Source organism: Cebus imitator, unplaced genomic scaffold (assembly GCF_001604975.1).
Source record: "Cebus imitator isolate Cc_AM_T3 unplaced genomic scaffold, Cebus_imitator-1.0 Scaffold176, whole genome shotgun sequence".
NCBI classification, from domain to species: domain Eukaryota; kingdom Metazoa; phylum Chordata; class Mammalia; order Primates; family Cebidae; genus Cebus; species Cebus imitator.
In genome coordinates, this window is record NW_016107491.1 from 2051321 (window position 1) to 2065773 (window position 14453).

A 14453-nucleotide genomic window follows, 5' to 3' on the forward strand; every position below is an offset into this window, starting at 1 on the left:
AAACAGTAATTCAAAGTTCAGTAGGGTACTCTTTATCTACAAGCAATCATCTAATTCAAGGAAACTCAGGCAAAACTGTATAGAAAGGACACTAATTAAGAGACAGATAATTTGGCTCTGATCTTAAATCACTTAAACTTCTGGACTACAAATGTTTCCTCTTTAAAACTAGGGTGTAGGGGATGGATGGAGGACACATCAAAAGATTCATCTAAAGTTTATTTTTACTCTCAAAATTCTAGTTGATTTATTTGTGGATGGTATTGTTTTTCTTAATAGAAGCCAATCTGCTCAGAAATTTGAAAGTTGTGACTTCATCTTGATCTTGCTCAATTTACACCGAAATAAGATAAATGACAATGTCTTAAATTCTTTAAAAACACTTCAAACACCAAATGATCTTTTCTACCTCTAAAGTATATTACCAATCTGCCCCTTCTCTCTCTGCTGCTGCGGAGACCACCCTAGACAAGTCATTGCCATATTCTGCGCTTAAGCAGCCTTTTAAGTGGTCTCTCGCTTCTACTCTTGCCCCTATAACTTTCTCTTCCAAAGGGCCAAACAGTCACCATATCACGTCACACCTACCCCCTTCTTAACATCCTTCAATTAGTTCCCAAAGCATTTAGAGTAAGTTCTAAACCCTACCTGGTTGTCCACTGTTTACTCTGCAAATCTCATTCCTCTCCCTATCCCTGTCCCCACGCACCACCCCCACCACCATCCAGTTGTTTACCCTTATCCACTCTTTCCAGCGATCCTGGCCATTTTTTCTGTTTTTTAAACACACCAAGCTAGTTGCCAACTCTGGGCTTATAATTGCTGTTCTCTCTGCCTTACGAGCTTTTGCTCCAGAGCTTTTGAAACTCTATTTGTCCAAATGATCTATCAGATGTCATTCTGTCATTAGATCAGATGTCATACCGTCAGCCAGGTCTTCCCTGGCCACCCTATGCAGCAGGGTGCCTTCCTTCTCAACCCCTACTTTCTCTATTACTCTCTCTATCCCAATACTCTCTATCACACACCTTGCCTTTAAAATCCACCACCTTTATCACTGTCTGGATCTCCCCATTGTTTACTTATTCTATGTAGCCACAGAATAAGAAAATAGAACATAAGCTTCATGAGAGCAAGGACATGTCATACCTTTCCTATCACAGACCCTAGGTACCAGCCATAACAAACTGCCTCAATTCCTTAATGTACATGAGCTGTCTCAGAGCTCCTTAATAAGCCATGCCTCACTGTCTCGTGGCTCCCTTGAAACACCAAAGATATGTTGATTGCTGATCCTTTACATGAGGCCATTAAGCCTGGGATCTCAAACACTGTGATGATCATATTGCAGTGCTTTTTTTTTTTTTTTTTTTTTTTTTTTTAACATATAGCTGTCCCCATTGGATGCTGAGTTTCTTAAAGACATGAGTAGACTCTGATTTATGCTCATTTTCAGCACCTAGAAGAATGCCTGGCCTGCAGTAAACACCAACTAAGAATTTGTTATCCTTAAAGATGAGTACCTAAGTTATGTAAAAGTATTCTTTTCATCCTTTAAGATTTAAAAGATAAGCATAACTTCTATACTGACATATGCATTCATCAAGTATTTATTAAAACTTTAATAAATACTAATGCTTATAATCTTATCACCTTTGGAGGCTGAGGTGGGCAGACTGTTTAAGCCCAGGAGTTTGAGACCACCTTTGGCAACATGGCAAAACCCCATCTCTATAAAAAATACAAAAATCAGCCAGGCATGGAGGTGCACACCAGTAGTCCCAGCTACTTGGGAGAGTGAGGTAGAAATGCTTGAGCCTGGGAGATTGAGTCTGAAGTGAGCTATGATCACATCACTGTACTGCAGCCTGGGTGACAGAGCAAGACCCTGTCTCAATCAATCGATCAATAAACAAATAAATAATTTGTTAAAATATAATTTCCCAACAAAGGATGGCTCCAACATTGAGTGACTGTTTAATAAAATTTATCTATAACTTTTCTAAACCCTTCATTATTTTATACATGTTAATCATCTTCTCTCTTAGCTATCATCTGTCGAGTCTGGAAAGTCCTACATCTTCATCCAATTGATTTCTTCCTTTGATGTCTTTAGTTGCTCTTTCCTGTTTTTCTTTTTTTTTCCCCTCTGCTTTTTCTGGAAGAGTATTGATAAAAACTGCACATAAGTACCTTGGGGCTACATAAAATTTTGAAACATAACTTTATTTATTTATTTATTTATTTATTTATTTTTTGAGATGGAGTTTCACTCCTGTTGCCCAGGCTGGAGAGTAACCGCACCCTCTGCCTCCCAGGTTCAAGCGATTCTCCTGCCTCAGCCTCCCGAGTAGCTGGAATTACAGGCATGTGCCACCATGCCCAGCTAATTTTTGTATTTTCAGTAGAGACAGGGTTTCTCCATATTGGTCAAGCTGGACTCGAACTCCTGACCTCAGGTGACCCGCCTACCTCGGCCTCCCAAAATGCTGGGATTACAGGCACGAGCTACTGAGCCTGGCCTTATTGTTAACATTATTCCTCTTGATGATGTCTCGGATGGGGGTAGGTGGAAAGAGAGGAATATAGGAATACAGGAGCAATGACACTTAATCTCTTCAAGTATGAACAACAACAAAAGATCCAAGCTATAAATAGCACATATATATGTATATGTAACTATATTTATGTATATGTATTAAATACTGTGCATAAATATAGCTCAGATACTGAAGATGTTATCATTCACAATCTACTACTTGGTGCAGTAAGACCCAAGGAGAAACCTTGGAAAGCCATAATTATCCTCTATGGTATCTATCTATAAAAGTAAAACCCCTTTGGAAAATCACTCATAACTTCAAATTTTTTTAGCTGTTGTTGTACTGACAGACAGTATTTGTTGTACTGACAGACAATACATTTTAACAAAAACTTACAAAGCAGGAAGAGATGAGAAAACTTTCTTTAAAGTAACTGGAATATTACCAAGACGACAGCAAGCATGACCAGGCTTCCCAGAAAACTTGGGAGACAGAGGCCCAGCTACATGGCAAAGAATTCACTAACTTTACTCATGGTGGAACCTCAAACTTAGCCCTGTATTTCCTGTGTAGCTTTTGCTACCATTAAGTAATGATTTGGTGTGTCCCATAGTGTTCTTTTCACATTTTGTTATGAACTTCATACCATAGCTCCATTTGATTTATGCTAAGTTCTCTCACTGTTAAAAATCTTTAAGCCTCTGTTTTAGGAAGCAGATGTTCTGACCCTAAATAGATGTTCACTAACACTGAAACTTCTAGGGGTGGCCAGGCACAGTGGCTCACATCTGTAATTCCAGCACTTTGCACAGCTGAGGCAGAAGGATCCCTTGAGCTCAGTAGTTAGAGACCAGCCTGGGCAACATAGTAAGACCTCAGCTCTACTAAAAACCAAAAAATTAGCTGGGTATGGTACTGGGAGCCTGTAGTTTCAGCTACTCAAGAGGCTGTGGCGGGTCTTGTAACCCTGGGAAGTGAAGGCTGCAGTGATCTGTGATTGCACCATTGTACTCTATCCTGGGTGATGGAGTGACTCACAAAAGAAAAAAAGAGAAAAAGAAGCATCTAGGGTTAATCTTCAAGATGACACTACTAGTAAATGACATCATCCACCCACAAGGCAGGTGTGAAACCTTGAGGGCAAACAACATTTACCTTTCCACTACTATTTGAGGCATACAACAAGTTATCTGTATTTTTGAAGTTTTCTTCTTAATATATACCTTTCTTTTAAGTTTTAAGGGGGCATAAGCTTACTATATCGTTGATTACACAAACAAGTTCAACTCTCTATCCTGTGATCTATAGAAAGGTTTTTAATAGTATTCTTTTTTAAGAAAAATCTTGGTAATTTGTAACCCATATTTCATGTTTCTGAAAAGAGTTCTACAATAAAAGCCAACATTGCTTTTGAAAGATACCAACAACTATCAAAATGGTACTATTATAAAAGAACAGGCTTATATTTTTTATATGCTACCATGAAGGGAGACAGAGCATCCCTCAGAACATTTTGGACAGCTACAATAAAATTGTGGCTTTAAAAATATTAATACCAAATTATACCTTTGAGATACGCATTAGTCAGCATTGCCTTGACAATGCGCCTGGAAGGATTTTTTAAATTTTTATTTTTTAACACTTGTAGCCAAATGGACAGAAGAGGGCACTGCTGCTAAGCAGGATGCAGAGACACATAAAGCCACCAACTGGCAGTGGGCTCCAGGGCAATAAAGATACCTTTGAGAAAGTAATCATTCTGACCCTCTAATTTGAACCTGAGTGGGTAATAACTCATGAGAGTCAATTTTTGAAATCTTTGCTCTGATTTTCAAAGAAAAATAGCAATCTGCCCTTAAACTTGATGTGTTAGTCACTGATACTCAATCCGCCTTTTCAGGAAGGAGATTTGCCTGTGTAGACTTCTACCAGTGGGGTTTCAGGACTTTTCTAGGTGGATACAGATAATCAGGGACCTGCAGCTGCTAAACTTTGATCTTACCATTGAAGCCATCCTGGTCCAGATCTCCCAAAGGAGCTATGGCACTGCCAAACCGTGCAAAGACTTCAAACCCATATAGCTTTGTCGTCAGGAAGTCTCCTGAAGTTCTCTGCAGAGATACTGAGACCTGCCCCACCTCTTGGAGTTTGCCATCAGAGCCACGATCCATGAAGAGAGGTGCTCCAATAAGCACATCTGCATAACTAAAAGAACAGAATCTTCTCACCAAAGCAAGATCAAATTTCATCTCTTAGAAGACATTTCTTTCTTATTGTAACTCACATTTCCTCTTTCTGCATCTCACACCCACAGTGAAACACCCAATGATTACCAGAGCAGTTATTCCAAATTGAAACCTTCCTTTAATTCTTTTTAAGAACTATGAATAGTTTTTAAAAGAATTAAGAATTGTCTCAGTAGCTTTTGTAACATGAACAAATAAAGTAATTTATTTGTTCATGTTGCAAAATCTTCTGAAAAAATTAGAACAAACATAGAGGTTTCCTAGTATTCACGATGAAGGTTGCTTCAAATTGTTTTCTTAAACAGAAAGATTAGCAGAAAAAAAAAACAGAGAAACAGAAAAAAATGTTTAGTTTGAGTAAAGTATTCATAAACATGAGAAGAAAACTTTCTGGAAACATTTTTTAAAAACTTACTCATCTCCATTAATGTCAGTGGTAGCTACAGAAAATCCGAAATATGCGGCCATCTGCATAAAAAGATGAAAATGAAGTGTTTATATTTCATCCAATTAGTTTAGACAATTAACATTTGTAATACATGTACCAAAGAGAAAGGGTTATTTTTTTTCTCTGCATATAGTGCTTCAATCCAAGTGTCTTATCTTTTGTTTATTCTACCAACACAATGACAACCAGGTAATGAGGCTTGTTGTTTTCCTAGATCATGGCCACAATATATTACATGTACATCATTCCAGTGTTGTTGATACATGACATTTAAGTCTGGGGACAATCAATTCTTCTTCCCAGGCTTACCCTATTATTTCCCTTTCTCTCTATTTCCCAAAACATACCAGACCCAAGCACACCAACAAAGGTATATAGCCACAGACAAATGTTGTGATTGAGCTCAACAAGTTACATATGGATGCCTATGTCATGAGGATGACAGATGATAATTATTAATAATAGATAATAATTGGCTCCCCTATGTGAAACTAATTCTACTGTTTAAAAATTATTGTTTGGAAAGATATGAAAAGGAGCTCATTTTTGCCTCATATCTCTATAGATTATTTGACACATGGTTTTGCTTTTGAATAACACACAGTAGAAGCGTGTTTGGGTTTATTATGAGCTTGTTATGCACAGGAAGCAGAAATGTCCTCTTCCTACCAAAGGAGACCATTGGCTTTCATAGGGAGAGCAGCTTAGCTGTAAATAAATGTGAAAAAGGAAAGCTCTAAAGAGAGCTCAAAGTGCAAAACAAAACTAAAAGAGATGACAGATTAAATATAAAGAAAGGTGAAAAATGAGTCAACAAGCCCAAAAAGGGAAGTTAGCAACACTTCTCAAATTTGACTGGCTCAAATACCAAGAGAGAATGATAAGGGAGATTCCTACATTATCTATTTTGGGTTGATACAGTATAATTAGGAAAATGAAAGGTGTGTTCTGTATTAAATGACAAGAACAGAGCTTGTGAAATAGAATATACTGTGTTTGTGGTATGAGGTTGATGTGCTGACTAGAATGTAACAGAATAATATTCATGGGCCTTAGTCACCTAGGGTGTTTGGCTTGGAAGTATGAAGAAAGGATAGCATTTACTGAGACACGTTTTGTCCCAGGCACTATGATTGAAAGGTTTTCTTTTGATTCTCACAACTGTCCCATGAGGAAGTTGCCAGCATTCCTAATTTTATAAATAAGGAATCAGATTTTCCTTATCCCATGTAGTAACAGACTGAGCATGGAAAACCTATGTTTGTCCTCATCTAAAAGTCATGTTTCCCACTCCTCTCTAGTCACATTCCCCTTTTTTTATTTTATTACATTTTAAGTTCTGGGGTACATGTGCAGAACGTGCAGGTTTGTTACACAGATATACACATGCCATGGTGGTTTGCTGCATCCATACCCCCGTCATCGACTTTATGTATTTCTCCTAATGTTATCCCTCCCCAATCCTCCCACCCCCTGCTATCCCTCCCCTAGTCCTCCTACCCCCACGACAGGCCACAGAGTGTGATGTTCCCCTCCTTGTGTCCATGTGTTCTCATTGTTCAACACCCACTTATGAGTGAGAACATGCCACACCCCTTCTTAATAGTGGAGGAGGAATAAAGTATCATTAACTGCATGTAGTAGGATCCAGACTCATACATGGGACACCAGACAGGAGAAGCTGCTTGAGCTGGAGAAGTCACAACTGAACAAAGGGACCACCCCTGCAGCAACCCTAACTGCCTATCAACTACAGGGCTCCCCAGGTTGTGTATCAATCCCGACTGCCACACAAATGGGAAGAGGTTTCTGGGGACCATGAGTGTAGCCAGTCACCCTATCAATCCTATCCCAAAGCCCAATAATCTCGACTGAACAAAAAGGCTTGAATCCCAGATCTGCAAACTATGAGAAGGATTTTTTTTCTACCTACTGTTTAATTTTTTCTTCATCATGACCAACTTACGTTTTCATTCTCTGAGACATACAATAGAGAATATTTTATAAAATGCGTGTACTCACAGAGAATGCCTAATACTTAAAAGTGCTAGCATTTTTTAGCTGAGCAATATCTAATTTCATGTAGTGCAAATGAAGTTGGCTTGTAATAGCTGTAATACACACATCTGTGCCATGCTTTGCATTGCATCTAACAAGATTATAAGGCACAGATCATCCTTAAAAGAGAATTTAATGTTACCAGTAAAGAAAAAGAAGTCTTTGTGGTTTTGTGTATATGCGATTTTGTATTTCCTAAAAAAACAAAAAGACAGACAAAAACAAGCAAAAATAGAAAAGAAAAAAAAAAAAAAAGCCAAAATATCCAAATTACTTCGGTTAAAACAAAGATGAAATATTTAAAGCCTATCTTATATCTATCATACTGAATATTATAGAATCATTAAACCATTCTGATACTGCCAAGGAAAGTTTTAAGACATTAGGAAACTCTAATAATAAAATATTGCATGAAAAAGGCAAGACAAAATGAAAAATACAGAGTAAACCAATTTTTGTTTTTATATATACACACACACACACACACTCAAAAGAGAAATGATAATAGTTTGACCAAAATGATAAGAATTTGATGGATTATCTATTTGATGAGATTATAGTTCATTTTTTACACTTTTATTTCCCAAATATTCTCCAATGAGTAGATATTGCTTTTATAATGGGAAAGGGAGATCATATTTTGAAAGCATACCTGCTCACCAGTAAAATTGTATATGGAGGACATGTTCTTTCCATCATAAATATAAACCTGTGAAGGAAAATCAGAAGTATATGAAATCTAGTTAAACAGAAGATAACTTAGAGATTTTTAAAAAATACCATTAACTTTCTTACCATTCCCAAAGTCCTTGCTGCTCTTGGAACTCCTGAAACAAAGTCTGAAACAAACAAACAAACAAACAAATAATGCATTTTTAGGACCAACAGTGGAAATTGCAAAAAAGAAGTGACTATGTCAGCAAGCTCTAAGTTTTACTACTTCAGTTCAAAACAAACAATCGATTTAGAAAAATTGGTACTCCATAGCAAAGAGCCCTACCATTTTAAAACTACAAAATCAAAATTTACAAAATACAAATTCCCGAGGGCTTTCAAACATAATGCAAATAAGCCCTTGAGTCATCTGTAATACTGCTAAACAAGAATAGACAAGATAAAGTAACCTAAGAATGAAGAAAAGCTAAGTGTACAGTAATGAAAAATAATACAGAGCAAACTGAAGTGGGCAGAAGTGGCTGTGGCACAGAAATGTGATCAAAATCAGGTAAAGACTATGATTCCTAAATTGAGCTCTGAAGGAAGATGGATAGACAATGAAAGGATGGGATACTAACTGTACAGAGATAACCCAGAAGGTAACAAAGGATGCCTAAAGAAGGAAGAAACTAAGTCTCTCCCAGAGGAATGAATTTGCTGAAGGCAAGGAGGAAGGCACTAAAGAAATCACTAACAGTGTAGGGGGCTAAAAAGACACAGAAAGGAAAGGCACTGAAACCAAGTGCAGGTGTCTCAATTTCACCAGCCACTAGAGGAAGCTGAGCATAGACCTAGCCTGATCTCTTGCCGGTGTGCTAGAATCTCCCTCATTTCTTCTGTTATATTCCATAACAATGGTTTAAAATTATTTAAAATATTCTTTTTTTATTTTTGAGACAGGGTCTCAGCTGTGTTGCCCAGGCTGGAGTGCAGTGGCGTGATCGCAGCTCACTGCGGCCACAATCTCCCCCAGGGTCTGGCGATCCTCCCACCTCAGCCTCCTGAATAGCTGGGACACTGGTGTGCATCACCATGCCCAGCTAAATTTTTGTATTTTTTCTAGAGGCAGGGTTTTACCAAGTTGTCCAGACTGTTCTAGAACTCCAGGGATCAAGGGATCCCCCCGCTTCAGTATCCCAAAGTGCTGAGATTACAGGCTTGAGCCACAGCACTCAGCCACTCAAACTGCTTAAAATTTTCAATGCCACATGTTTCAAATGCTTAATCTAATTTTTTTAAAGATTAGATATAGTTCAAGTGCATCATACCATCTATGCCATCACCATTGAAATCTCCGACAGCCACAGAGTAACCTGAACAGGAAACCAAAAGGGAGAACCATCAGGGCAAGGAAGTTACCTTCAGCAGACCTGTTGAATAAGTGTTCCTTGAAAATATTTTCAAGAAACTCCTTTAATTACATAATATTTTGTCCCCTAGTCATAGCAGACTCATACATAAGTGAATTTTAAAAGAAACAACTGAGTTAAATATTCAAATAGGCTGTTTTAATTAGAAAACTAAAATTGTCTTATTAACTTTACAAAGGAGTCTGTTAAAAACCACAAATTTACAACTTATCAAAAAGGAGCAATAAATTCTCTCAATCAGCAAGTACTATTTCTGTCATATATGACTTGTTTTAATATATAAGAAAGGAATTTAAAGAGAGAACACATGTTAATAAGTCCTAAAGACTAAAACTTTTATTTAGCATCATGAATTTAAAAAACTTCAGGAGTTAGACTGCCTCCATTTGAATCTCAGAACAGCAAGTTACAAGTGAGTGACTTTGAGCAAGTTATGTTGCCTCTCAGTGCCTTGGTGTTTTCACCTACAAAATGAGAATCATGCAGTATGCTTGACTTGTGAAGATTAAATGGGTGAATACACACCAAGTCACCTTAAGCAATACCCAGAACACAGAAAGCGTATCTTAAAGGCTAGCTATTATTATTATCACTGCACAAATAATCACTCTCATCAATTGCAATTACTGAAATGTAACATAACCAAAGTACTCAAAAATAATTTGAAATTGTACATTCTTTATGTTTTAAAAAATCCTATTTTGCATAAAATATTTTTCTACTTAAAAGATCATATGCAGATATAGGACAAATACACCACAATTCGAAAGGTAAGTAAATTTTGGTTTTACCTACCCAAATAACTGTCATCAAAAATAGCTTGTGCAGTCCGAGTTGCTAATTGGTTATTATACTTGATGCTGTAAACGTTGGGGTCATATTTAGATATGATTTCTGCCACTTGATCCGAAATAAGCTGACCTAAAAAAATTATGTATATATGTATAATAAGTAACCTTCCAATGGGAATTTTATTATGCAGATAATATATGGTACCTGCATGAAAGAAAATATTCAATATTAATACTTCTAATTATTAGCCTTACATAACTCTCCTTATCATACTAAATTTGAAAATGGATATTCTTAACTTAAAGCTATTTCTGTTTAAGCCAGTACTTAAAGAAATCAGTCTCTACTAATAAAAATTTAAGAAAACAGGATTTGTCTTAAATCACTAGATAGCAATGTTAAATACATAGAATAATAAAATGAAAGGCTATCACCCAACCAATCCATTAAAACATGAAAAATTTACTGAAACAATTAAATACTGTTACCTTTATAATCAGAATAATTGGTTCAATTGATATTTTTTAACTAGTAATGTAAATATCTTTAGGAAACAACCTGAATGGATGAGTTCACTCTCATTCACAACCTTGTTATTAGGCAGACAAGAAATCTGGATGACTACACAAAAATCAGCTCGCACTCCAGGCCAAGAAAGGTTAGCTGGTTTATCAAATGTCGTCTCCACAATATGGATAAAATAATGTCTTATCATTTCTTCTGTTTTAGAAAGAAATGTGTAACAGCTAACATGTTCAGTCCCGTTCCCATTTGTTCAGTCACAGAGATTGAATCTACAGGGCAGAAACACTTTCTCTGTCTGGGTCACTATCTTATCCTCTAGGCTTAAACAGTACCAAGAAAATATGAAATTCAATAAATATTTCTTGTATGAAAGAACAGAGGAAAATTCATTATTTCTTCGGAATAAAACATTATTCTTCTCTCCATTCTAACAACAATTCTGAAATCTGTGGAAAAATTCATTCTAATGTACTTATCCTGGGTGACATCTGCTGCTTTTAACCTTATTAAAACAAAATACTATCTGCCATTTTACTGAGTCTTTTAGCTATATGTTACAGACCACTAATAATAAAATTCTAATATATTTAATATTAATAGTACCTCTCTGTCCTAATTTGGAATAAATAGGAATGTCCATATTCCTATTAGTATTATTCCCATATATATAATACCCAAGGTATTAAAAAAAAGTTTATATGTTCACAGTGTATCTCTTAAAAAGACAGAGTTAACAAGTACTCCTAACTGAGAATCACTAAATTTAGCTTCCTTGACAATTTTGGTTCCCAGGCATGCGCACTGCTCATCAGATAATTCCTTCCCCTCCACTGAATGACATAATCAGCAATAAAGAAGAAAAACAAATCGATATTTCTATATCTAACTAGAAAGTATTCATATCCCCCATTTTCTCATATGTACTTTAAATCTTCTCTTTTTGTTTTAAAACAGTAAAACTCAATTATAATTTTTCTGAATCATTTTATTTCCCAATAGATGCATAATCCACAAATATTCCGATTTTTCAGTTTTACTATGTCTCACATTCTGATCCCTGTCTGTGATGCCTGAATTCTAAATTTTCTTTTTTCATTCCCTACTTTGCCTTCCAACTTTTCACTTATTCCTATTTTTCATTCCTTCTTATTCTCCTTCCATTACATTATCCTCCAGCAAATCTCTTTCTTTAGCTTCCCTCTCTACAAGGCAAAAGCAAGCATGGGTTTTTCTACAAAGAAGCAAGTTAGGAAAGCATATTATAGAATACAAGTGTAAAACTTGAAAATTTCAAATCAATATACTCAAAGGTTTTCCAATTCTTCCAAACACTGACAATGCTTAAATATCAGAATGCTAATACACAATAGTTTGCCTCATAAATGGCACTTTTTAGCAGAAACTAAACACGTCAATATATGAGATAAATAATTGTATATCTCTAATGATAAATGAAACATAAGGAAAGCAAAGTTTTAGTTTTCTATTTTGAAACTGTTAGCAATAATCTGTTGTACATTTGTTCAAATGGTAATTTAATTAGGCCTCCCAGAATGACTGAAGAATAATATAATAATGTATCTTTATATCAATGCCAGTTTAATTATATTTTTAAAAAATTTATTTTTGAGACAGTGTCGCTCTATTGCCCAGATTGGAGTAGAGTGATATGATCTCAGCTCACTACAACTTCCTCCTCCTGGGTTCATGCAATTCTCCTGCCTCAGCCTCCCAAGTAGCTGGGATTACAGGCTCACACCACCATGCTCAGCTACTTTTTGTATTTTCAGTAGAGATGGGGTTTCACCATGTTGGCCAGGCTGGTCTTTAACTCCTGACCTCAGGTGATCTGCCTACCTCAGCCTCCCAAAGTGCTGAGATTACAGGTTTGGGCCACCATGCCTGTTTTTTTTTTTGGGGGGGGTAGAGACAGGGTCTCACTTTGCTGCTGCCTAAATTGGTTGTGAACTCCTGGCTTCAAGCGAGCCTCCTGCCTCAGCTTCCCAGCTTCCCAAAGTGCAGGCATAAGCTACTTCACCCAAGCCAAGATATTCAGTTTTTAAGAAGTCCCCAAACACTTAAAAGAGATCATTCTCAATATCAGTAATTAATTAAAAAAAATCACGAGGTCAAGAGATCGAGACCATCCTGGTCAACACGGTGAAACCCCGTCTCTACTAAAACTACAAAAAATTAGCTGGGCATGGTGGCGCGTGCCTGTAATCCCAGCTACTCAGGAGGCTGAGGCAGGAGAATTGCCTGAACCCAGGAGGCGGAGGTTGCGGTGAGCCGAGATCGCGCCACTGCACTCCAGCCTGGGTAACAAGAGCAAAACTCTGTCTCAAAAAAAAAAAAAAAAAAATCACTTAAATATCCTACTGAGCAACTTCAAAAGACTTTCAAAGCCTTTTAGAATGCCACAGTTTGCCTATATAGATGAGTCTGGCACACTGCCTAATGATTGTGTCATGGCCCCTAGAGTACAGACATGTAGAAGTATGTATCACACACAATAAAAATAAATTTAAATTACTTTATATATTTACTTTTAAAATACATTTAACATAAAAGTATGTATTAACTTTTAAAATATTCAGTTTCTATTTTCTTCTAGGAATATATACATATTTAATATATATTAGATGTAATATCATTTTTTAAAACACTGTGTAAAATGGAGTGTTTATATGCTTTAATTGTATTTCCATTTCTTTCTTTAAAATAATTTGTAAAATGTCATAGGCATACAGTAAGCCAGGTGAATCAGTGACACATAGTCACTAATTGTAATTTAAAAAATATTAACCTACCTTGCCAATAAAAGCTACCAGGACCACCAAGAAGTACTCTGTCAGCCTAGATGAAATCACACACACAAAAAAGATACATATTTAAGAACAAGTACCTTTCAAAATAAAAATCAATGTAAAACATAAGATATATATGTATACGTATATATGACTGAACAATACAGTATTGTTTCTTTATCATTACCAGGTTAATTACATTTTTAAAATTTAATATGATACCTTTTTTTTTCTTTTTTGGAGAGACAAGGTCTTCCCTCACTCAGGCTGGTCTCTAACTCCTGGCTTTAAGCAATTTTCCCAGCTCAGCCTCACAAAGTGCTGGATTTATGTCTAGTCTAATCTAATCTAATCTAATCTAAAGCAAACAAAATCATAAATCGCATTCATCTAACTCAGCTTCAGTGGTTTTCACTGTGTCTTTTCTAAAATAAAATTTAAAAGAAAACTTATATTCATTCAATATGTGAAAATATAAAACTTTTTTGTGGATCTTGGCTGCTTCACATATTTGAAATGAGGTATTAATGCAAAGTATTATCAGGTTACAATTTTTAAAAGTCACTTCTTAATTTTGTATATTAAATTTGTGACTATATACAGCAAATTGTCTTTATATAATCATTGAAAAATTTTCTGCCATTTTTACTGTCTCAGATCTAAACAAGAGTGAAGTTGACAATAAAATTTTCAGGGTGTATTATACATATACAAATTCTGCTTGCCTAGTATTTCTTATATTTAACTAACTCAAAGTGTCTAACACAAGCTACATTGTGTTTGAGCACAATATTTTAGAAATCTCTTCTTGCTGGGGGGAAAAGAAATTTTTTTTTTCCTCCAAATGTACATATAGCCCTTCTAAACTTTCAATAGACAATCTTTTGCCTTGACTACGTAAAAGACACTTCTAAGTTACCTGCCCCAAAAAGATACCCTTTTCTCAG

The 14453-nt window shown here is 36.0% G+C and overlaps 1 protein-coding gene across 1 annotated transcript in view; it reads right to left on the reverse strand.

The window, feature by feature from the left end:
- The window catches only part of ITGAV (integrin subunit alpha V), an 88901-nt gene that overhangs the window by 32301 nt on the left and 42147 nt on the right, over positions 1–14453 (reverse strand). Inside the window, exons 6-12 of the mRNA XM_017545059.2 lie at positions 13510–13555; positions 10178–10303; positions 9281–9325; positions 8091–8134; positions 7948–8004; positions 5205–5257; positions 4546–4748 (exon numbers count right to left, since the gene is read on the reverse strand). Coding sequence (XP_017400548.1) covers positions 4546–4748; positions 5205–5257; positions 7948–8004; positions 8091–8134; positions 9281–9325; positions 10178–10303; positions 13510–13555 — 574 coding nt within the window. The remainder of the gene's footprint in view (positions 1–4545; positions 4749–5204; positions 5258–7947; positions 8005–8090; positions 8135–9280; positions 9326–10177; positions 10304–13509; positions 13556–14453) is intronic.